The 19,686-nt window shown below is 41.3% G+C and overlaps 1 protein-coding gene across 2 annotated transcripts; it reads left to right on the top strand.

Moving 5' to 3' along the window:
* Nucleotides 1-1,303: 1,303 nt before the first annotated feature.
* ptger2a (prostaglandin E receptor 2a (subtype EP2)) lies at nt 1,304-18,975 on the top strand. 2 transcript variants are annotated; one of them, XM_046364456.1, is made up of 3 exons: nt 1,304-1,844; nt 2,169-2,356; nt 16,201-18,975. In XM_046364456.1, exons 1-3 carry the CDS (start codon nt 1,541-1,543, stop codon nt 16,381-16,383), a joined length of 675 nt encoding a protein of 224 aa, XP_046220412.1. In that variant the 5' UTR covers nt 1,304-1,540; the 3' UTR covers nt 16,384-18,975. The 2 variants fall into 2 exon arrangements, with proteins under 2 accessions (XP_046220412.1, XP_046220409.1); XM_046364453.1 differs by having other exon boundaries at nt 1,304-2,356.
* The last annotated feature ends 711 nt before the right edge of the window (nt 18,976-19,686 follow it).

The raw sequence follows: 19,686 nt of genomic DNA on the forward strand, positions 1-19,686 counted from the left end.
ATTCGCCACCTGGTCATCAGAAGGGGGAAAGGAGAAGATTAATTGTGTGTCGTCTGCATAGCAATGATAAGAGAGACCATGTGAGGTTATGACAGAGCCAAGTGACTTGGTGTATAGCGAGAATAGGAGAGGGCCAAGAACAGAGCCCTGGGGTACACCAGTGGTGAGAGCGCGTGGTGAGGAGACAGATTCTCGCCACGCCACCTGGTAGGAGCGACCTGTCAGGTAGGACGCAATCCAAGCGTGGGCCGCGCCGGAGATGCCCAACTCGGAGAGGGTGGAGAGGAGGATCTGATGGTTCACAGTATCGAAGGCAGCCGATAGATCTAGAAGGATGAGAGCAGAGGAGAGAGTATAAACACCATGGGACCACACAGCATTCACTCCGCTCAGGAAGGAGACGCATTCCGTCTCCTAGAGATTAATGTACTTTGGTGCGAAAAGTGCAAATCAATCCCTGAACAACAGCAAAGGACCTTGTGAAGATGCTGGAGGAAACAGGAACAAAAGTATCTGTATCCACAGTAAAACGAGTCCTATATCGACATAACCTGAAAGGCCGCTCAGCAAGGAAGAAGCCACTGCTCCAAAACACCCCTAAAAAAGCCACATTTGCAACTGCACATGGAGACAAAATATCATACTTTTTGGAGAAGAATCATCTGGTCAGATGAAACAAAAATAGAACTGTTTGGCCATCATGACCATCGTTATGTTTGGAGGAAAAAGGGGGAGGCTTGCAAGCCGAAGAACACCATCTCAACTGTGAAGCACGGGGATGGCAGCATCATGTTGTGAGGGTACTTTGCTGCAGGAGGGACTGGTGCACTTCACAAAATAGATGGCATCATGAATGAATGTGATGAAAGAAATAAAAGCTGAAATAAATAATTATCTCTATTATTCTGACATTTCACATTCTTAAAATAAAGTGGTGATCCTAACTGACCTGAGACAAGTCGTTTTTACTCGGATTTAATGTCAGGAATTGTGAAAAACTGAGTTTAAATGTATTTGGCTAAGGTTTATGTAAACTTAGCCGCCATAGTGGAGCAGCGATACTGAGCGTGATCATTGAAGGACTAAGTCGAGACCAGGATGCCGGGTTTTTCCTGAGACTTCTCGCTTCTCTGGTTCCTCAGACCAGTCCTGTTGCTGAAGATAATGGGAGGCTATTGGCTGCAGGTGTGTGCATAATTTTTTCTCAGGCTATTTGCTGCCTAGGCAGCTGGGTAAACCACTAGGAGGAGAGCTCCCATATGGGGCGGAGCTCCACGATATAGAAACCTTTAGCTCACTATACTTCACTGATGAGTTGTAATTCGTGTGAAGAAAAGGTGGATAGAAGACGCTTGTGGCGCCATCACAATTAGGTGCCCTCCTCTCTCAACCTGTCTTATCACAAGCTCCCAGACACCGCAGCCTTTTAAAGTGCTGAAACTAAAGCACTTAAATCTAATTCTGCGGAACAGCAAATCGTTTTGGAATATCACCCAGATAGAGCAGGACTGAAGTATTTGACGGAGGCAAAACTCTTCCTATGGCAAATGACACAGAGAATGACCCATGCCACAGCAATCTGCACATTGACAAGGGGAACCCGCGCATCAGCGCGATCATGTTCTCCGCCGGAGTGATAGGGAACTTGGCCGCTTTGATCCTTTTGGAGATCCGCCGCAGGAAGTACCAGAGCCGGCAGCGACTGTCGCTCTTTCACGTTCTGGTCACCACGCTGGTCGTCACGGACCTGATGGGCACCTGTCTGGTCAGCCCTTTCGTCCTGGCTGCCTATTCCTTAAACACCACCATTATTGCTATGTTTAACACTGAACCTCCTGCAATGTGTGAGTATTTTGGATTCTGTATGACTTTTTTCAGCTTGGCCACTTTATTTCTCCTCTTCGCCATGGCGCTCGAGCGATGCCTCTCAATTGGCTACCCCTACTTCTACGGGCGGCACATCACTAAACGTTGTGGATACATCACCATTCCTTTCATCTATTTAGTTTGCGCGGTGTTTTGCATCATGCCCTTTATGGGTTTCGGGGACTACGTGCAGTATTGCCCGGGGACGTGGTGCTTCATTGACATGAATCCGTTAATGCCCGAAGACCGTGTTTACCCAGTCCTGTACGCAACTGTTATGCTCATTTTAGTCCTTTCTGTAGCGGCTTGTAACGCCTTTGTCGTTTATCACCTGGTTTTGATGTACCGGAGGCGCAAACTAAACGGGGGATCCGTGACAACTCGGAGTAAGAAGGACCGGAGAGTCCTCTCCATGTCCGAAGAGGTCGAGCATCTCATCGTACTGGTGTTCATGACGGTGATATTCATGATTTGCTCCCTTCCTCTGGTGGTAAGTTTTTAAAACTATTCTAAATGTTGTACTGTTCGCCTCCCAACTGTCCCTTTGATAGTCTGACACATATTTTGCGTAATCGAGTCAAGCTATATTTCTCACTTGATAGGTAATAACAATTTACTTGTCTGCAGACAGCTCTGATGCTATATTACTTGTTATAACAGTGGCAGGCTACATGTGAGGTTCATATGGTAGGCCATGTCTCTCTATGAAATCTTTAACGTACTCAAAATGACTGTTATTTAATCATGATCATTATTATGATAATAGTTAGACAAGCTAATAGCCCGTCTCGCCATGCATTATACCTTGGCATATTGTCTACTGAAAGTAAAAGGCAAAGCCAACATCCAAACAGATTGACATCCAAAAATATTAGGATGCCTGTCTAATACAGTCAGCATAATAATGTGCATGTATAAACAAAGAGTGTTTCTCAGAAAAAGAAAGACAAAAATGAGTAACACATGTTCTTATTCAGTACCGTTAGGCAATAAAGAGGGCATTGAATTTCAATAAAGACATTCACATATGTCTTATATATCTCAAAGCATTTTGCAACCAAAGATGAAGCATTAAAGGTTAACCACAACTAGAATGTCAAATCGTGCCCATATGTTGGAGCTATATTTCTCCTGCTCCTAAAAACCCGCCTGTCATTGACTGAGGTATTGCCTCAATGCCCTGTTCATGGTATATTCTGAGGATCAATGTACATTAACCTAAGATTTTAGATGGGATTTTGTGAATCCATGTGCAATGGTATGTCAGGGGTGGACACTTGTCTCAGTCAGCTGTGATTTGTTGTGATTAGCAGATTGAGTCCTGTAAAGACACAGCAATCCCAGTGTCCCATATATCACCATTCATGGAGTTACATGGTCATTAGTCCTAATTGCCTCTGGTTCAATAAAGTGGTGATTGAATCCTCCTAGCTCTTGATATATGTCAGATTAGACTAGTGTTCCCTGGGGATAGTGTGCCAGTTATGCTATGATATAAACACATTATGTACTTCAACACTTACTACATGGAGTTTGTGTTATTATTACTATATTTTATGAAAGACACTCAGAAGCGAAAGGAAGTAGACAACAATAGGAAACAGAGTGGTACCTATTTTTAGATCACTGAATGTGTCATGTAGGCAGGAAACCAAATGCCAACCAACTAGTGACATTTCACACAGAAAAATTCCCCCACAAAACCAAAACTGGTCATTACAAAAGTCAACTTTGGTCATTTAACTCTGACAGGTATAATCATTTAGAGTGCATTGACATTTATAATGTCTCGTTATAAGGCTGTAAGGGGGTCATACATAACGAAAAGTCAATGCATTATAACTGTATCATAATGCATTATCTGTCAGGTCAGCTTTCTCACAATTGGAGCTTCATAAGGGTCGCATCGCACAGTGGCGGTCCAGGTCCCCAACAGTGGGACCAATTCAGTTTCCCTCTCAACCACCCCCGCTCCGTATGATGGATAAGATCCATTGATAGATTTAAGGTCACCAATAGGTAGATGGCATGAAACATGTGCTTGTTACAGAAGAATGATCTCCTGCTAAATTGACAAGGTGTCTGCCCCGATGGAGAAAAGCAACAACGGCCCTATGCACAAACGCATGGATGTCCCATGACGCCGTCTGTAAATCAATCGTGAAAGCGGAACATCGGCCTTGCTTATCGTGCCAAACACAGGACCCCACATACTGTAAGAGTCTGGTTGTTAACCACATAACTTGTATAGGTTATAAATAACATGATTTGTTCAATTTCAAACTATCCATTGTGTTCGAAAACTTTGACTCTTAAAAGGTGATAAATGAGGATCCTATAGTTTTAAGCGTATTTCCCACGTCTTGGTTAATCGTTCTTATCTTTCAGAGGTAGTCATATAGGCAGTATAGTGCACTAGACTCTATCTAAGGCAATGCAGACACAGTCAGACCCCCCTGTGGGATTCAAGCCTATACTCTAGGTCGGCCTGCTGTTAATGAAACCGCATCCTGCCTCTGTGCCCTCAGTCACAGATGATATGATGAATAATTAAACTTAGTTTCACTGTTGCGATTGGACACCTACTGAGAATACAGCTATCTGCTTGTCTCATCAACATCCACCCAGAGTGCTCACTAACTAAACAACAAGCAACCGCATGAAACAATCCCGCCAGCGTTTTCTCAAGTTCCAGTGTACGTAGGGTTCAGACAGAGCATAATTAGTGGAGAATTTGAAGTAGCTCTCTGAAGTATTTGTGTTTAGTAGATTAAGCCCTGGGGATAAGGTGCTGTTCCCTGACACCCTGACTCTTGGGAAACAAAATTGCACCTTGGTTGGAGGGAATACCAAAATGACATGTAGGCTATTTCTTCAGTTGTCTTTTGCTCGATTCCTCAAGTCCTATCTAATCGCTTCCTTCTCAAAAATGCATTGGAGGAGAAAGTCAGAAAGGAGGAACCATGTCTTCTCCAACACGTTCTGAGGAGCCATAGAGAAAGGACACAAGGAAAGAATAGTAGAGAATCAACATCTGGAGGTACTTATAAAGCCATTACTATATTTGCCTAATGCTTACTGGAATATGAATGTATTGAGAGCACTAATCAACCCTCTCACACTTAGTAGTGTCAATAATTCATATGGATGAGCTTGGCCCCATTGCACTTTGTGAGTACCTAAGGTCCTGTGCACCGTGCAGACACAGAAGTAAGGCCATGCTGCGGTGTGTTTTTCACTCTCCTCGAGGTTGTTCACACTGCTAGTTCCACCCACAGGATATTGGAGTAATTATGGTTGTTTCAGGAAATTGGCCCACTTTTACTGGGGTCAGCACTTTGTGTGTCACACTGGGAAAGCCAAATAGTGCACATAGCTTAGCCACATAGAGCAGGGACTGTGTGTGTTTGTGTGTGTGTGTGCCCGGTCGAGGAATGTGTCTCACTAATACTGAGAGTAATAACCTGTGAGATGGTCACATTTTCCAATCATTATTGTGGAATTACTTGATAGGGATATTGATGGCATTTGTACTTTATTTGACTTTATTTCAGAAAATAGCATCTGTTCTAAGGTATCTAGCGACAGACAGACTGTTGGAAATTTGTACCAGACCAAATCTTGTTTCGCTCCTGCCAATACATCTTCGGCTCTGTGCCATTTAGCATGTGGAATAGATATTTAGATAGTGTCATTGTTGCTCTGGCCTCAGCCTACCCTCACTCTTGTTTGATTAGCTTATCAATAAACTGTGTATGTTTTAAAGTTGCACTATGCAGAAATTGCTCCACCATTTCCTGGTTGCTAAACCTCTAATAGTTTCCCTAATTTCAGTTTATGTGGCAAAATAAGCGAGTATAGTGTCGAATCTTTGTACCATCTAGTGTATTTTCCATAACCAAAAATATTATTATTTCAGCTGTGTCAGAGTCTAGGTGATGTGGGTAAGGCGGAGTCAGGCGCAGGACACAGAGATGAGTAATAATAGTAACATTACTCAAAAATAATCTTCCAACAAGGAGAACAAAAATCCAGAATCACATAAACGAGACAACTGACAACAATAAACACGCACAAAACCATGATGGCTCCAGAGGGTTAAATAGGGAAATAATTCAAACGTAATGGGAACCAGGTGTGTACAATCAAGACAAAACAAATGGAAAAAGAAATGTTGATCGGTGGAGGCTAGAAAGCCGGTGACGTCGACCGCCGAACGCTGCCCGAATAAGGAGAGGCACCAACTTTGGCGGGAGTCGTGACAAGCTGTTTGAAGCTGGTGTACAAAACCGACAGTAAAAGACACAAAAACAAAACTTAGAAATAGAAATAGTGCACATAAAACATATCTACCGCTTGTTATACTTTACATTTTTATTCGTTATTATTATTTTGTAGATTGTGGCTTCCATCAATGTAATTGTTTGCATCATTTCCAATCCCCCATATATTTATTTTGTAAATATATAAAATATATTTTTAAATAAATTTTCCTTTATTATTTTCCCCTAACCCTACCACACCTCCGCTATTTGGAGTAAAATAATGGATAACAACACTTAGGCTTCTACTTCCAGCTTATATATACATTTTCCAGACACAGAATATTTTACAATAGTTACTTTTTTTGTTTGTTTTTAGTCCCATCCTTCAGCTACCCACAACCCCTTTCATATATCTCTGAAGATCGTCCAGTTTTGATTTCTATTTGCCATATATTTGTCAACTGTGCTGTGATGCTTCACAAAAGTATTAAACCTTTCTATTCTCACAGATTCTACATATTGTACATTAAAGAATAATTTTGCTAAGAATATTATCATATGATTGATTGATTGACTATGACTTTTTAAATCAGCCAACAGTGCTATTTAGCTCCAGGTAAAATGTTGCAATTCTTCAGCCATTCCTGAACCTACGACCAAAAACAAGCTACATATGGACAGTACCAATACAAATGATCTAATGATTCTATCACTTCGCAGCAAAATCTGCAGAGCTGGAATGGTTGTATCCCCCATATATATAATATTCTATTGGTTGCAATAATTTTGTATAATAATTTAAATTAAAAAACTCTTAAGTTTTGAATCCAGCATTGTTTTGTGTATCGGTTGATAAACCGTGAGCCATGGAATTAGTACATCATATTTTATTTTTTATTTTACCTTTATTTAACTAGGCAAGTCAGTTAAGAACAAATTCTTATTTTCAATGAAGGCCTAGGAACAGTGGGTTAATTGCCTGTTCAGGGGCAGAACGACAGATTTGTACCTTGTCAGCTCGGGGGTTTGAACTATCTCTGTGGTGTAGCTCTGTGGTGTAGCTGTTAATTTTTTTGTCCTTAAATTAAACTGGTATACTTTTTTTTATTATCACAATTTTCCTGAACTAATTTTGGTCTTAAAGCAAGGCCAACAGACAAGTTCCTTATTTTCTCCCTCTTACACTTGGCTCTTCCATTTTTGCGGCAATGCTGCAATTAGTTGGTTGTAATTTTGAGTAGAGCAGACATTTCCATATATTTTTGTGAGCAGCATGTGTGACTACTCCACCAGTCCTTTTTATGATAACATTTACAAAGATTATAATTTTATTTATTTATTATGACATTGTTTTTTGAATCAATTAGTATATTTGAGTTTAACCATAACATTTCTTGTAATATTTGTTCTGTCTTTTCTGGTGGATTAAACTGAAATTGCAACCAACTTTTATGGCATGTTTTAATAGCGATATTTTGGATTTTAATTTTCAAATAACCGAAAGTGAGAGATTGTAATCTGATTAAAGGGAAAAGGGCCATTCTTGAATATGGGGTGAGACATTTTAAATCATCTGCTAGATAACCAGTTTGGGTTTAAGTATAACTTTTGTATGACTGAAGACTTTAGTGAGAGGTCTACTGCTTTAATATTTAATCATTTCTGCCCTCTGAATTCATATTTGTTATATAAATAGGCCCGTTTAATTTTGTCTGAAATGCCGTTCCAAATCAAATGGAATATTTTTTGCTTGCTCATATAATTTAAAAAACAAGTCACTAGGTGTAGGAAAGACCATAAGCAAATAGGTACACTGGGAAATTACTAAAGAGTTAATCAGGGTGATTATTTTCATTTCCATGGTAGCAAGATCTTGATGGAAGCTTGGGAGGTGTGAGCATGGCCACTATAAAGTGCTATGGATAGTTAAAGCCAGGACTAAGTTATTGGCTAGAAAGTCCAAGCTGCTTGATAAGGACTCCATGAGAGTGCTAGCCACTGCCCTCATTCAATGCCATGTTTACTACACTGGTACTTCCTGGTTTGGGGGCTTATCTAAGCTTCTGAAGGGGAGAATTTGGCTGTACTGTTGTAGAGACCCATCCACTTGGCAATATGTGGCTGGGGGTTATAGCATTTCTTTCAAATCAAATCAAAGTTTATTTGTCACGTGCGCCGAATACAACAGGTGTAGACCTTAAAGTGAAATGCTTACTTACAGGCTCTAACCAATAGTGCAAAAAAGGTATTAGGTGAACAATAGGTAAGTATAGAAAAAAAACATTAAAAAGACAGTGAGAAATATCAGTAGCAAGGCTATATACAGTAGCTAGGCTATAAAAGTAGAGATGCTACATACAGACACAGGTTAGTCGGGCTGATTGAGGTAGTATGTACACAAGACCTACTTCCAAGAAAACAACATCTTAAATGGAATTGCAATCAGGTTTTAGGTCTGGACACAGCACTTTTTCAGCAACATTGGAGGTTTTAAATGACATCCACTGTGCTCTTGATAAGAAGTTACATTGTGTGTCTGTTTTTATTGATTTGTCAAAGGCTTTTGACACCGTGGACTATGCTGTGTTAGTGCAAAGGTTAAAATGTTGTGGTTTATAAATTACCTATCAAATCGTACATAATGTGTAATGGCGGGTGGTTGTAAATCTGAGTCCATAGAGGTGTGCTCAGGTGTTCCGCAAGGTTGTATTTTGGGCCCACTGTTGTTCATTTTGTATATCAACAACATTGGGGTTCTTATTGAAACAGCGGATGCTCATTTTTATGCAGGTGATACGGTTCTTTATTCAAGTGGTCGTAGTTTATCTTTAGCTTTTGAAAATGTGCAAAGAGCATTTAACATCATTCAACAGAATCTGTATGATTTAAAGCTGATTCTGAATTCGGGTAAAACAAAATGCATGGTATTTTCAAATGCAAGGCATGTTACAAATCATGTCATTGCTACATTGGCTGGACATACTATAGAGCAAGTTAAAGTGTACAAATATTTGGGTTTGTGGGTTGATGATAAGCTGACCTTCACTGTGCATGTAGAAAGTTGATAATGAAGCTCCAGCTGAAAACAATATTTTATTACCAGCATAAGGCTTGTTTTTCTTTTGAGGAAGGAGCTGGCACGATGTACATTACTGTCGGTTTTTTATTTTAGTGATGTTATATATATGCAGGCCTCAGCCACTACCCTGAGAGCACTTGATTCAGTGTATCATGCAGCCCTCAGGTTAATTTCAAATCAGAAACGCCTAACACATCATTGTGATCTCTACAGCGCTGTTGACTGGTCGTCATTGACCTTACGTAGGCTTAAACACTGGTATACACTGATTTATAAGGCCATATTGGGTAAAATGCCATTTTATCTCTGTTCTTTTTTAGTCAGGTCAGTAAATAAATATCAATTTGGTCCCATTCTGATTTGCTTCTAACAGTACCAAAAATTAGAACAGGTCATGGTAGAAATAGTTTTAGTTACTTAGCACCTTGGTCCTAGAATTCTCTCCTGAACATTTTAAAATGTGTTGATCTAGTTTCGTTGGTGGAGTTTAAACACTTGATCTATGTATATGTCATAGAAGAGTGTAATTCTTTTGAGGCCAGCTGTTTTTAGTCTAGATGTTTGTGTTTTTAATGTAAAATATTTGTGGTACTTAGTTTTGTGTGTGTTTATAGTTTTGTTTAATGTTGTGTTAGTGTATGTAAGTTGTTTTGTCTGAAACACTGTTCCCTCTGCTGCTATTGGACCAGGTCTCTCTTGGAAAAGAGATATTATCTCAATGAGAAAAAAAAACTGTATAAATACAGTTAAAATAAAAAAATAGAAAATAAATGTACAGTCATGGCCAAAAGTTGAGAATGACACAAATATTAATTTTCAAAGTCTGCTGCCTCCGTTTGTATGATGGCAATTTGCATATACTCCAGAATGTTATGAAGAGTGATCAGATGAATTGCAATTAATTGCAATTGCAGTCCCTCTTTGCCATGCAAATTAACTGAATCCCCCCCAAAAATATTTCCACTGCATTTCAGCCCTGCCACAAAAGGACCAGCTGACATCATGTCAGTGATTCTCTCGTTAACACAAGTGTTGGTACACTGACGAGGACAAGGCTGTACACTGACGAGGACAAGGCTGGAGATCACTCTGTCATGCTGATTGAGTTTGAATAACAGACTGGAAGCTTCAAAAGGAGGGTGGTGCTTGGAATCATTGTTATTTCTCTGTCAACCATGGTTACCTGCAAGGAAACACGTGCCGTCATCATTGCTTTGCACAAAAAGGGCTTCACAGGCAAGGATGTTGCTGTCAGTAAGATTGCACCTAAATTAACCATTTATCGGATCATCAAGAACTTCAAGGAGAGCGGTTCAATTCTTGTGAAGAAGGCTTCAGGGCGCCCAAGAAAGTCCAGCAAGCACCAGGACCGTCTCCTAAAGTTGATTCAGCTGTGGGATCGGGGCACCACCAGTACAGAGCTTGCTCAGGAATGGCAGCAGGCAGGTGTGAGTGCATCTGCACGCACAGTGAGGCAAAGACTTTTGGAGTATGGCCTGGTGTCAAGAATGGCAGCAAAGAAGCCACTTCTCTCCAGGAGAAACATCAGGAACAGACTGATATTCTGCAAAAGGTACAGGGTTTGGACTGCTGAGGACTGGGGTAAAGTCATTTTCTCTGATGAATCCCCTTTCTGATTGTTTCGGGTGTCCGGAAAAAAGCTTGTCTGAAGAAAAGGTGAGCGCTACCGTCAATCCTGTAAAGCTAAAGGCCTCCTGAGACCATTCATGTGTGGGGTTGCTTCTCAGCCAAGGAAGTGGGCTCACTCAAAATGTTGCCTAAGAACACAGCCATGAATAAAGAATGATACCAACACATTCTCCAAGAGCAACTTCTCCCAAACATCCAGAAACAGTTTGGTGATGAACAATGCCTTTTCCAGTCTTATGGAGCACCTTGCCATAAGTCAAAAGTAATAACTAAGTGGCTTGGGGAACAAAACTTCAATATTTTGGGTCCATGGCCAGGAAACTCCCCAGACCTTTATCCCATTGAGAATTTGTGGTCAATCCTCAACGGGCAGGTGGACGAACAAAAACCAACAAATTCTGACAAACTCCAAGCATTGATTATGCAAGAATGGGCTGCCATCAGTCCGGATGTGGCCCAGAAGTTAATTGACAGCATGCCAGGGTGGATTGCAGAGGTCTTGAAAAAGAAGGTTCAACACTGCAAATATTGTCTCTTTGCATCAACTTCATGTAATTGTCAATAAAAGCCTTTGACACTTATGAAATGCTTGTAATTATACTTCAGTATTCCATAGTAACATCTGACAGAAATGTCTAAAGACCCTGAAGCAGCAAACTTTGTGAAAATTTATATTTGTGTCATTCTCAAAACTTTTGGCCACAACTGTAGATATGATTAAAGTGACTATGCATATATGATGAACAGAGAGTAGCAGTAGCGTAAAAGAGGGGTTGGCGGGTGGTGGGTGGCGGGACACAATTCAGATGGCCCGGTTAGCCAATGAGCGGGAGCACTGGTTGGTCCGGGCAATTGAGGTAGTATGTACATGAATGTATAGTTCAAGTGACAATGCATATATGATCAACTGAGAGTAGCAGCAGCGTAAAAAAGGGTTGGGGGGGCACACAGTGCAAATAGACTGGGTAGCCATTTGATTACCTGCTCAGGAGTCTGATGGCTTAGGGGTAAAAGCTGTCGACCCATCAATTTAGACAAGTGTGTCTGGGTAAGTGTCATCTAATATTTATTAAATATTTTTTATCTGGACACTTCCTGTTTACATGGAATTTTTCCTTATTGTCGGCTACTACTTTTACCACATTTGGTCTTAATCTTTACTACACCACTCACTGTTTAGTACCTCATGCGAATCCTTAAAAAGATGGGTGGGGCTGGCTTAAGAGGGCGTGAACAATGCTGAATGGGTGTAGATAAAGGAGAGTTCTACAGTAGGTACCAAACATTCAAAGACTATTCTCTCAAAAGTTGGTATTTACAAGTCTGTCAACTTTCAAAGCAGAATTACTTTACCATTGTTCCTCAAATGCAGTGTATGATATACCATTTTGTAGCTGAGTCTCTACTTTTATCCAATGTAAAAAATTAAAAAATAAAAAATTTCCTACATAAGACCGAGCCGGTCCCTCACATTTATGGTTCTGCATCCAGATATCTAACTGTTTACTTTCCCCATGTTAGGGATGCACACAACCACAGCAGCAGATCAAAGAAATGTTATTGGTCACATACACATGTTTAGCAGATGTTATTGCGTGTTTAGCAGAATGCTTGTCTTTGTAGCTCCAACAGTACAGTAATATATAACAAATCACAGCAATACACACAAACTTAAAAGTAAAATAATGGAATTAAGGAATATATGAATATTAGGATGAGCAATGTCGGAGTGGCATAGACTAAAATACAGTAGAATACAATACATACATATGAGATGAGTAAAGCAAAAATATGTAAACATTATTAAAGTGGCCAGTTATTTCAAGTTTATGTATATAGGGCAGCAGCTGCTCAGGTGCAGGGTTACGTAACCGAGTGGAAGCCACCTAGTGATGGCTATTTAACAGTCGGATGGCCTTGAAATAGAAGCTGTTTTTCAGTCTCTCGGTCCCAGCTTTGATGCACCTGTACTGACCTCGCCTTCTGGATGATAGTGGGGTGAACAGGCAGTGGCTCGGGTGGTTGTTGTCCTTGATGATCTTTTTGGCCCTCATGTGACATCGGGTGCTGTAGGTGTACTGGATGGCAGGTAATTTGCCCCAGGTGATGCGTTGTGGAGAGCCCTGCGGTTGCGGGCGGTGCAGTTGCCATACCAGGCGGTGATACAGCCTGACAGGATGCTCTCAATTGTGCATTTGTAAAAGTTTGTGAATGTTTTAGGTGCCAAGGCAAATCTCTTCAGCCTCCTGAGGTTGAAGAGGCGCTGTTGCGCCTTCTTCACCACGCTGTCTGTGTTGGTGGACCAATTCAGTTTGACCGTGATGTGTACGTCAAGGAACTTAACTTACTACCCTCTCCACTACTGTCCCGTCGATGTGGATAGGGGGGTGCTCCCTCTGCTGTTTCCTGAAGTCCACGATCATCTCCTTTGTTTAGTTGACGTTGAGTGTGAAGTTATTTTCCTGACACCACACTCCGAGGGCCCTCACATCTAGCTTCTTCACCTACGGGTTCATCTGAGACCAGCCACCCAGACAGCTGATGAAACGTATTATTTCTGTCTGTAATAAAGCCCTTTTGCGGGGAAAAATACATTCTGATTGGCTGGGCCTTGCTCCCCAGTGTGTGAACCTCGCTTCCAAATGGATGGGCCTATGAAATCCATAGATTAGGGCCTAATGATTTTACTTAAATTCACTGATTTCCTTATATGAATTGTAACTTAGTAAAATCACAGAAATGTTTTCCTGTTGCTTTTATATTGTTATTCAGTATTTACAGTATGTTTTCAAAGAAGCATGGATCATCATTATTCTTACACTCTGCTTTCAAGTAGAATGACGAATCTATAACTTACATTACTATGTGAATTTGGTCGAGTCTCCCAAAAAGTTACATACTGGCATTTTAATTAGGGCACAGTTACAGTAAAGATCCATATTATTCTATTATTTGAATGTTCTCCATAGGTAGGATTGCATATTTCCATCTTCTTTGGTCCAATTAATTTATACAAATGTGATGCTATTTTAGGAAAATAAACAATTTCTCAAGTTTAAGGCCGTCTTAAATCATCTAAATACAGTACTCTTGAGTATAGGGTTACATACCGTCAGTACGTGGTCGTGTTGGTACGTTTTCTCACTCACAGTCAATCATTGCTGTGACCCTTGCAACGCCATGGGCCCAGTAGTGTGTTGTAGTGGATCACTTTTTATGAGCAAGTGAAGGGTGGTGCGAGAGGACACAACCAAGGTTCCCATGCTGCTATCCTCTGAGGTCCTGCCAAAATGTGTTTATATATTTATTCATGTATTACTTTACAGCCTTCCTTTTTTGTTTATTTGAGAGCGTTACTCCATAATTAGCTTCTTCTTCTGAAGCTTTTGTTTCACTAAAGACGATCTGTTTCTGATAATCTGACATTGAAGCTGATCTCCTAAAATGAAGTTGGCCCTTGCCAACTTCACCCATTGCCGATCCTGTGTTTAAGTTTTTCAAAACAAACATAGAGGATACAATTAATGTGGTTTGGCTGGTTAGGTACCAGCAAGGAGTACATTCTGGTCTGCTTTACTTTTGGGACAATGAGATAAACAGGATGTTTGCGAGAGCTTAAAAAATATGCTATTTTAAGCCTTGCCAGTTATTGTTTGGTTTGGTTTCTCAAATGATTGCCTCTCCTGGTTCACCAACTACTTCTCTGATAGAGTTCACTGTGTCAAATCGGTGGGCCTGCTGTCCGGACCTCTGGCAGTCTCTATGGGGGTGCCACAGGGTTCAATTCTTGGACCGACTCTCTTCTCTGTATACATCAATGATGTCGCTCTTGCTGCTGGTGAGTCTCTGATCCACCTCTACGCAGACAACACCATTCTGTATACTGCTGGCCCTTCTTTGGGCACTGTGTTAACAACCCCCCAGGCAAGCATCAATGCCATACAACTCTCCTTCCGTGGCCTCCAATTTCTCTTAAATACAAGTAAAACTAAATGCATGCTCTTCAACCGATCGCTGCCTGCACCTGCCCGCCTGTCCAACATCACTACTCTGGACGGCTCTGACTTATAATACGTGGACAACTACAAATACCTAGGTGTCTGGTTAGACTGTAAACTCTCCTTCCAGACCCACATCAAACATCTCCAATCCAAAGTTAAATCTAGAATTGGCTTCCTATTTCGCAACAAAGCATCCTTCAACCATGCTGCCAAACATACACTTGTAAAACTGACCATCCTACCAATCCTCGACTTCAGCGATGTCATTTACAAAATCTGTTTTGTCACCAAAGCCCCATATACTACCCACCATTGCGACCTGTACGCTCTCGTTGGCTGGCCCTCGCTTCATACTCGTCGCCAAACCCACTGGCTCCATGTCATCTACAAGACCCTGCTAGGTAAATTCCCCCCTTATCTCAGCTCACGGGTCACCATAGCATCACCCACGTGTTGCACACGCTCCAGCAGGTATATCTCTCTGGTCACCCCCAAAACCAATTATTTCTTTGGCCGCCTCTCCTTCCAGTTCTCTGCTGCCAATGACTGGAACGAACTACAAAAATCTCTGAAAAGGGAAACACTTATCTCCCTCACTAGCTTTAAGCACCAGCTGTCAGAGCAGCTCACAGATTACTGCACCTGTACATAGCCCACTTATAATTTAGCCCAAACAACTACCTCTTTCCCTACAGTATTTATTTTATTTATTTATTTGTTTTGCTCCTTTGCACCCCATTATTTTTATTTCTACTTTGCACATTCTTCCACTGCAAATCTACCATTCCAGTGTTTTACTTGCTATATTGTATTAACTTTGCCACCATGGCATTTTTTTGCCTTTACCTCCCTTATCTCACCTCATTTGCTCACATCGTATATAGACTTGTTTCTACTGTATCATTGACTGTATGTTTGTTTTACTCCATGTGTAACTCTGTGTCGTTGTATGTGTCGAACTGCTTTGCTTTATCTTGGCCAGGTCGCAATTGTAAATGAGAACTTGTTCTCAACTTGCCTACCTGGTTAAATAAAGGTTAAATAAAATAAAAAAATTGATGGTGACAGCAGTGACACTTTATTTTGGGGGTATTTTCATTTTATTCAGAGAGGGATAGGATGAAATGAGTGGGGAGCAACAGAGAGGGGGAATGAGGAATAGTAGTGGGGCTGGGATTCGTACCCACGCTGGGGAGGGGTGGAGGAATACTGTATGTGCTGCAGGTGTTGGCGTTACCCATTTTAACAAGCCTCAGGCACAGATACCGCACTTAGACATCCCGCGGTAAGACATTAGGACTTGCTATTTAGTGTCTTTTCTTCCTCTCTTGTCTCTTAGATCCGTGTGTACATAAACTCCGTGGGCCAGCGGAAAGAGAGCCACAAGACGGACCTCATCGCCCTCCTCTTTCTCTCCACCAACTCCATCGTGGACCCCTGGGTGTTCATCTTCCTCAGCCCGTCAGTGCTGCGCTTCTTCTGGGGAGCGTTGTGCAAGGTGCCCCTCCTGCGCTCCAGGTAGTCCTTCTTCAAGTCTTCCCTGGGGAAGGACACACCCGCCCAGCTGGAGCTGTGCCATCCCAGTGCTTCCTCTGAGTTCACCCACCCTCCATGTCCACGCAGATGGTTTGACCCGCTGATGTATTGGACCTGATTGGGGCCTTGTAATAGCCTCCGAAGGGAGTAGCCACTCAGAATTGAGCTGCTGCCCACATGTCCCGGCCTGCCCAGTGGTCTGGTTCTATGGCAGGGGGAAAGGTGTTGAGGTGTTGAGCTACAACAGCTGGACAAGCGGAGCAGCAACCTACACATTCCTGCAAACGTAGGCTGCAGCGTTCTTGTTTTAGAACAAGCTCTGAGAGGCTCAAATTGGAAGACTCCGGAGGCCAGCAGCAGACGGACAGTTGGACTCGAACTCCAAGGAGAGTGGGGTTGCATTACGGGTCATGTTCTTAAAAGCACTACACGTTTTATGTTCTTACAGCATGGACTCCCAAACCAGAGACCACTACAAGGACAGCAACATAGGATTCACAACACTGAAGGGACTAAATCAAATAAGGACTGTATTTTATATGAGTTGATCATGTTCCAGAGGCTTGCGTTGTTGGCGCCATGCCCTTTTAGCATGCCCCGGGACTCCCAGGGAAGTTTCTTTGTATTGAGACGTTCCTTCCACTATCATATGACATCCTTGTGGTTTGGGGAATTGCGTATCATGAATAGAACATTCAAGAGACTTCATCCATGTGATGCAAGCTGGATTCACACACACTATCCCTGCTCCCTGCATCTGTGATCTGTTCACCTTTCCTCCCACTGGGTGCTCACCTCGAAAAGCCAAAGGGCAAGGGCTCGAGAATGACATTTATTTTTGACACCTTCTTTTGTCACATGGTTGAGTGGCACTATGAACTTGGAACCAGATGTTGGTTATTTGAAGTTGGGTAGCATGCAAAATTAATGTGGTGATGTTATGCTGGAATCGTAAGAAGATAAAGGAGGTGCCCTCTGTATTCTTGAGGTTTCTTTGTGATGAAATGACAGCCTGAGTATTTATTATGATGTGTGTTCAGATCTCATTGATGTATTAATGCACCCGAAGCTGACAAGGAGCTTATGATGTTCAGTGTGCAGTTATAAATCTGTCGTTCCCGTGTGCACGTGTGTGTGTCAGTGTCAAAGAGATGGCACCAAAAATACATGATGTTTACAGGGAATCCTACCATGTACCTATTATACCTATTGTTCATGTATTCACGTTAATCAGTACTGCGGAAGATCCTGATTGAGACTGACAGACGTGTATTAATGTGCCAGCGCGTGTGTGTGCGCCAGTGCGCGTGTGTACGTTTGTGCATTTGTGTGTATGCGTGTGTTAACACTTCTGTAAATAAGCGCCTGACTCATCTATCCGTCAGCCTTTATCCGCCCAACCCTTTCTGGAACCCCACCTCCTGTCATAGGCCCACGTCAGGGATGGCATCCAGATGTGTGTTTTAACAAAGTTAGACTCTTAACCACCCCTTTAAAAAGTTATTACTCTTCCATAATCAAAACAAACTGAGGGATCTGACGAGCTCCACCAATAGAACTTGCACAAGCAAATCAGATGCTCATGTGGCCTTTGGGAGACAACATTAGATTAACAACATGCAGAGCCTTGAATTGGATCACTAGTCACGAATACTAATGAAAAAAACATAATAATGACATCATAATTATATGGAGTTAATTACATTGCAGCTAGCTCCCTGGGAACAGGCATACGATTTTGATTACAAATGTAATTAATTCGGTTTATTCTCTGGATTGATTAATAAAGCCGATTAGTCATGTCATTTGCATGTCCTGGGTCGTGTTCATTAGGCACAGAACAAAAGATAAATGGACCGAAACGGAAGAACTAGCTGAACTTTTCCAATAAGAAAAGCTCAATTTCTGTTTTAGCCAAGGTCTGTTTTGGTAAGGCGGCCTAAGGTCCCCTGCCTCGTGGTGGGAGAATGTTGAATGGATTTATATTCTCAAGCTCCTGCAAAGGGGAATGGGAGACCAGAGGCACAAACCTCCTCTTCCAGAGTGCCTTCAGAAAGTAACTTAACTTTTTCTACATTTTGTTGTGTTACAAAGTGAGAATTATTTGTTTTCAATTGTCCTTTTTGGTCAACGATCTACACAAAATACTTTGCACACCTGGATTGTACAATATTTGCCCATTATTATTATAATTTTTAAATTCAAGCTGTGTCAAATAGTTTGTTGATCATTGCTAGAAAGCCATTTTCAAGTCTTGCCATAGATTTTCATGCTGATTTATGTCAAAACTGTAACCAGGCCACTCAGGAACATTCAATGTTGTCTTGGTCTTGTGTTTTAGGTTTGTGTCCTGCTGAAAGGTGAATTAGTCTCCCAGTGTCTGTTGAAAAGAAGACTGAATCAGGTTTTCCTCTAGAATTTAGCTTGTGCTGAGCTGTATTCCGTTTATTTGTATCCTAAAAACTCCCTAGTCCTTTCTCCATTGACAAGCATACCCATAACATGGTACTCAGTGATTTGTTGGATTTGCCCCAAACATAATTCCCTGTATTCAGGATAAAAAGTAAATTTATTTTTGCATTATTACTTAAGTGCCTTGTTGCAAACATGACACATGTTTTGGAATATTTGTATTCTGTACAGGCTTAATTTTTTCCACTCTGTCATTTAGGTTAGTATTGTGGAGTAACTACAATGTTGTTGATCCAGCCACATTTTTCTCATATCACAACCATTAAACTCTGTAATTGTTTTTAAAATACCCATCGGCCTCATGGTGAAATACCTGAGCAGTTTTTTTCCTCTCCGGCAACTGAGTTAGGAAGGATGCTTTGTAGGGACTGGGTGTATTGGTACACCATTCAAAGCCTAATTAATAACTTCACCATGCTCAAAGGGATATTCAGCTTTTTTTATACACATTGACCAACTGGTGCCCTTCTTTGCAAGGCACTAAAAAACCTTCCTGGTCTTTGTGGTTGAATCTGTGCTTGAAATGCAGTACTCTATTCAGGGGCCTTACAGATAATTGATTGTGTGGGGTGCAGAGATGGGGTAGTCATTCAAAAATCATGTTAACCACTATTGAACACATGTAATTTTCGTGATTTATTATGCACATTTTTACTCCTGAGCTTAGGCTTTCCATAAACGAGGAGTTGAATACTTATTGACCCAAGACATTACAGCTTTACATGTTTTTTTATTAATCTACAAAATGTTCTACAAACAAAATTTAACTTAACTTTATGGGGTATCGTGTGTAGATCAGTGACACAAAATCTCAATT

The sequence above is a fragment of the Oncorhynchus gorbuscha genome, linkage group LG10 (assembly GCF_021184085.1).
Source record: "Oncorhynchus gorbuscha isolate QuinsamMale2020 ecotype Even-year linkage group LG10, OgorEven_v1.0, whole genome shotgun sequence".
Classification (NCBI taxonomy): domain Eukaryota; kingdom Metazoa; phylum Chordata; class Actinopteri; order Salmoniformes; family Salmonidae; genus Oncorhynchus; species Oncorhynchus gorbuscha.

Excerpts from the sequence above, each read along its gene's own strand:
- ptger2a (XM_046364453.1), top strand. The coding sequence starts at position 1,541 with ATGGCAAATGACACAGAGAATGACCCATGCCACAGCAATCTGCACATT. Across the intron at positions 2,357-16,200 it reads TTTGCTCCCTTCCTCTGGTG|ATCCGTGTGTACATAAACTC; the intron begins GTAAGTTTTTAA and ends CTTGTCTCTTAG.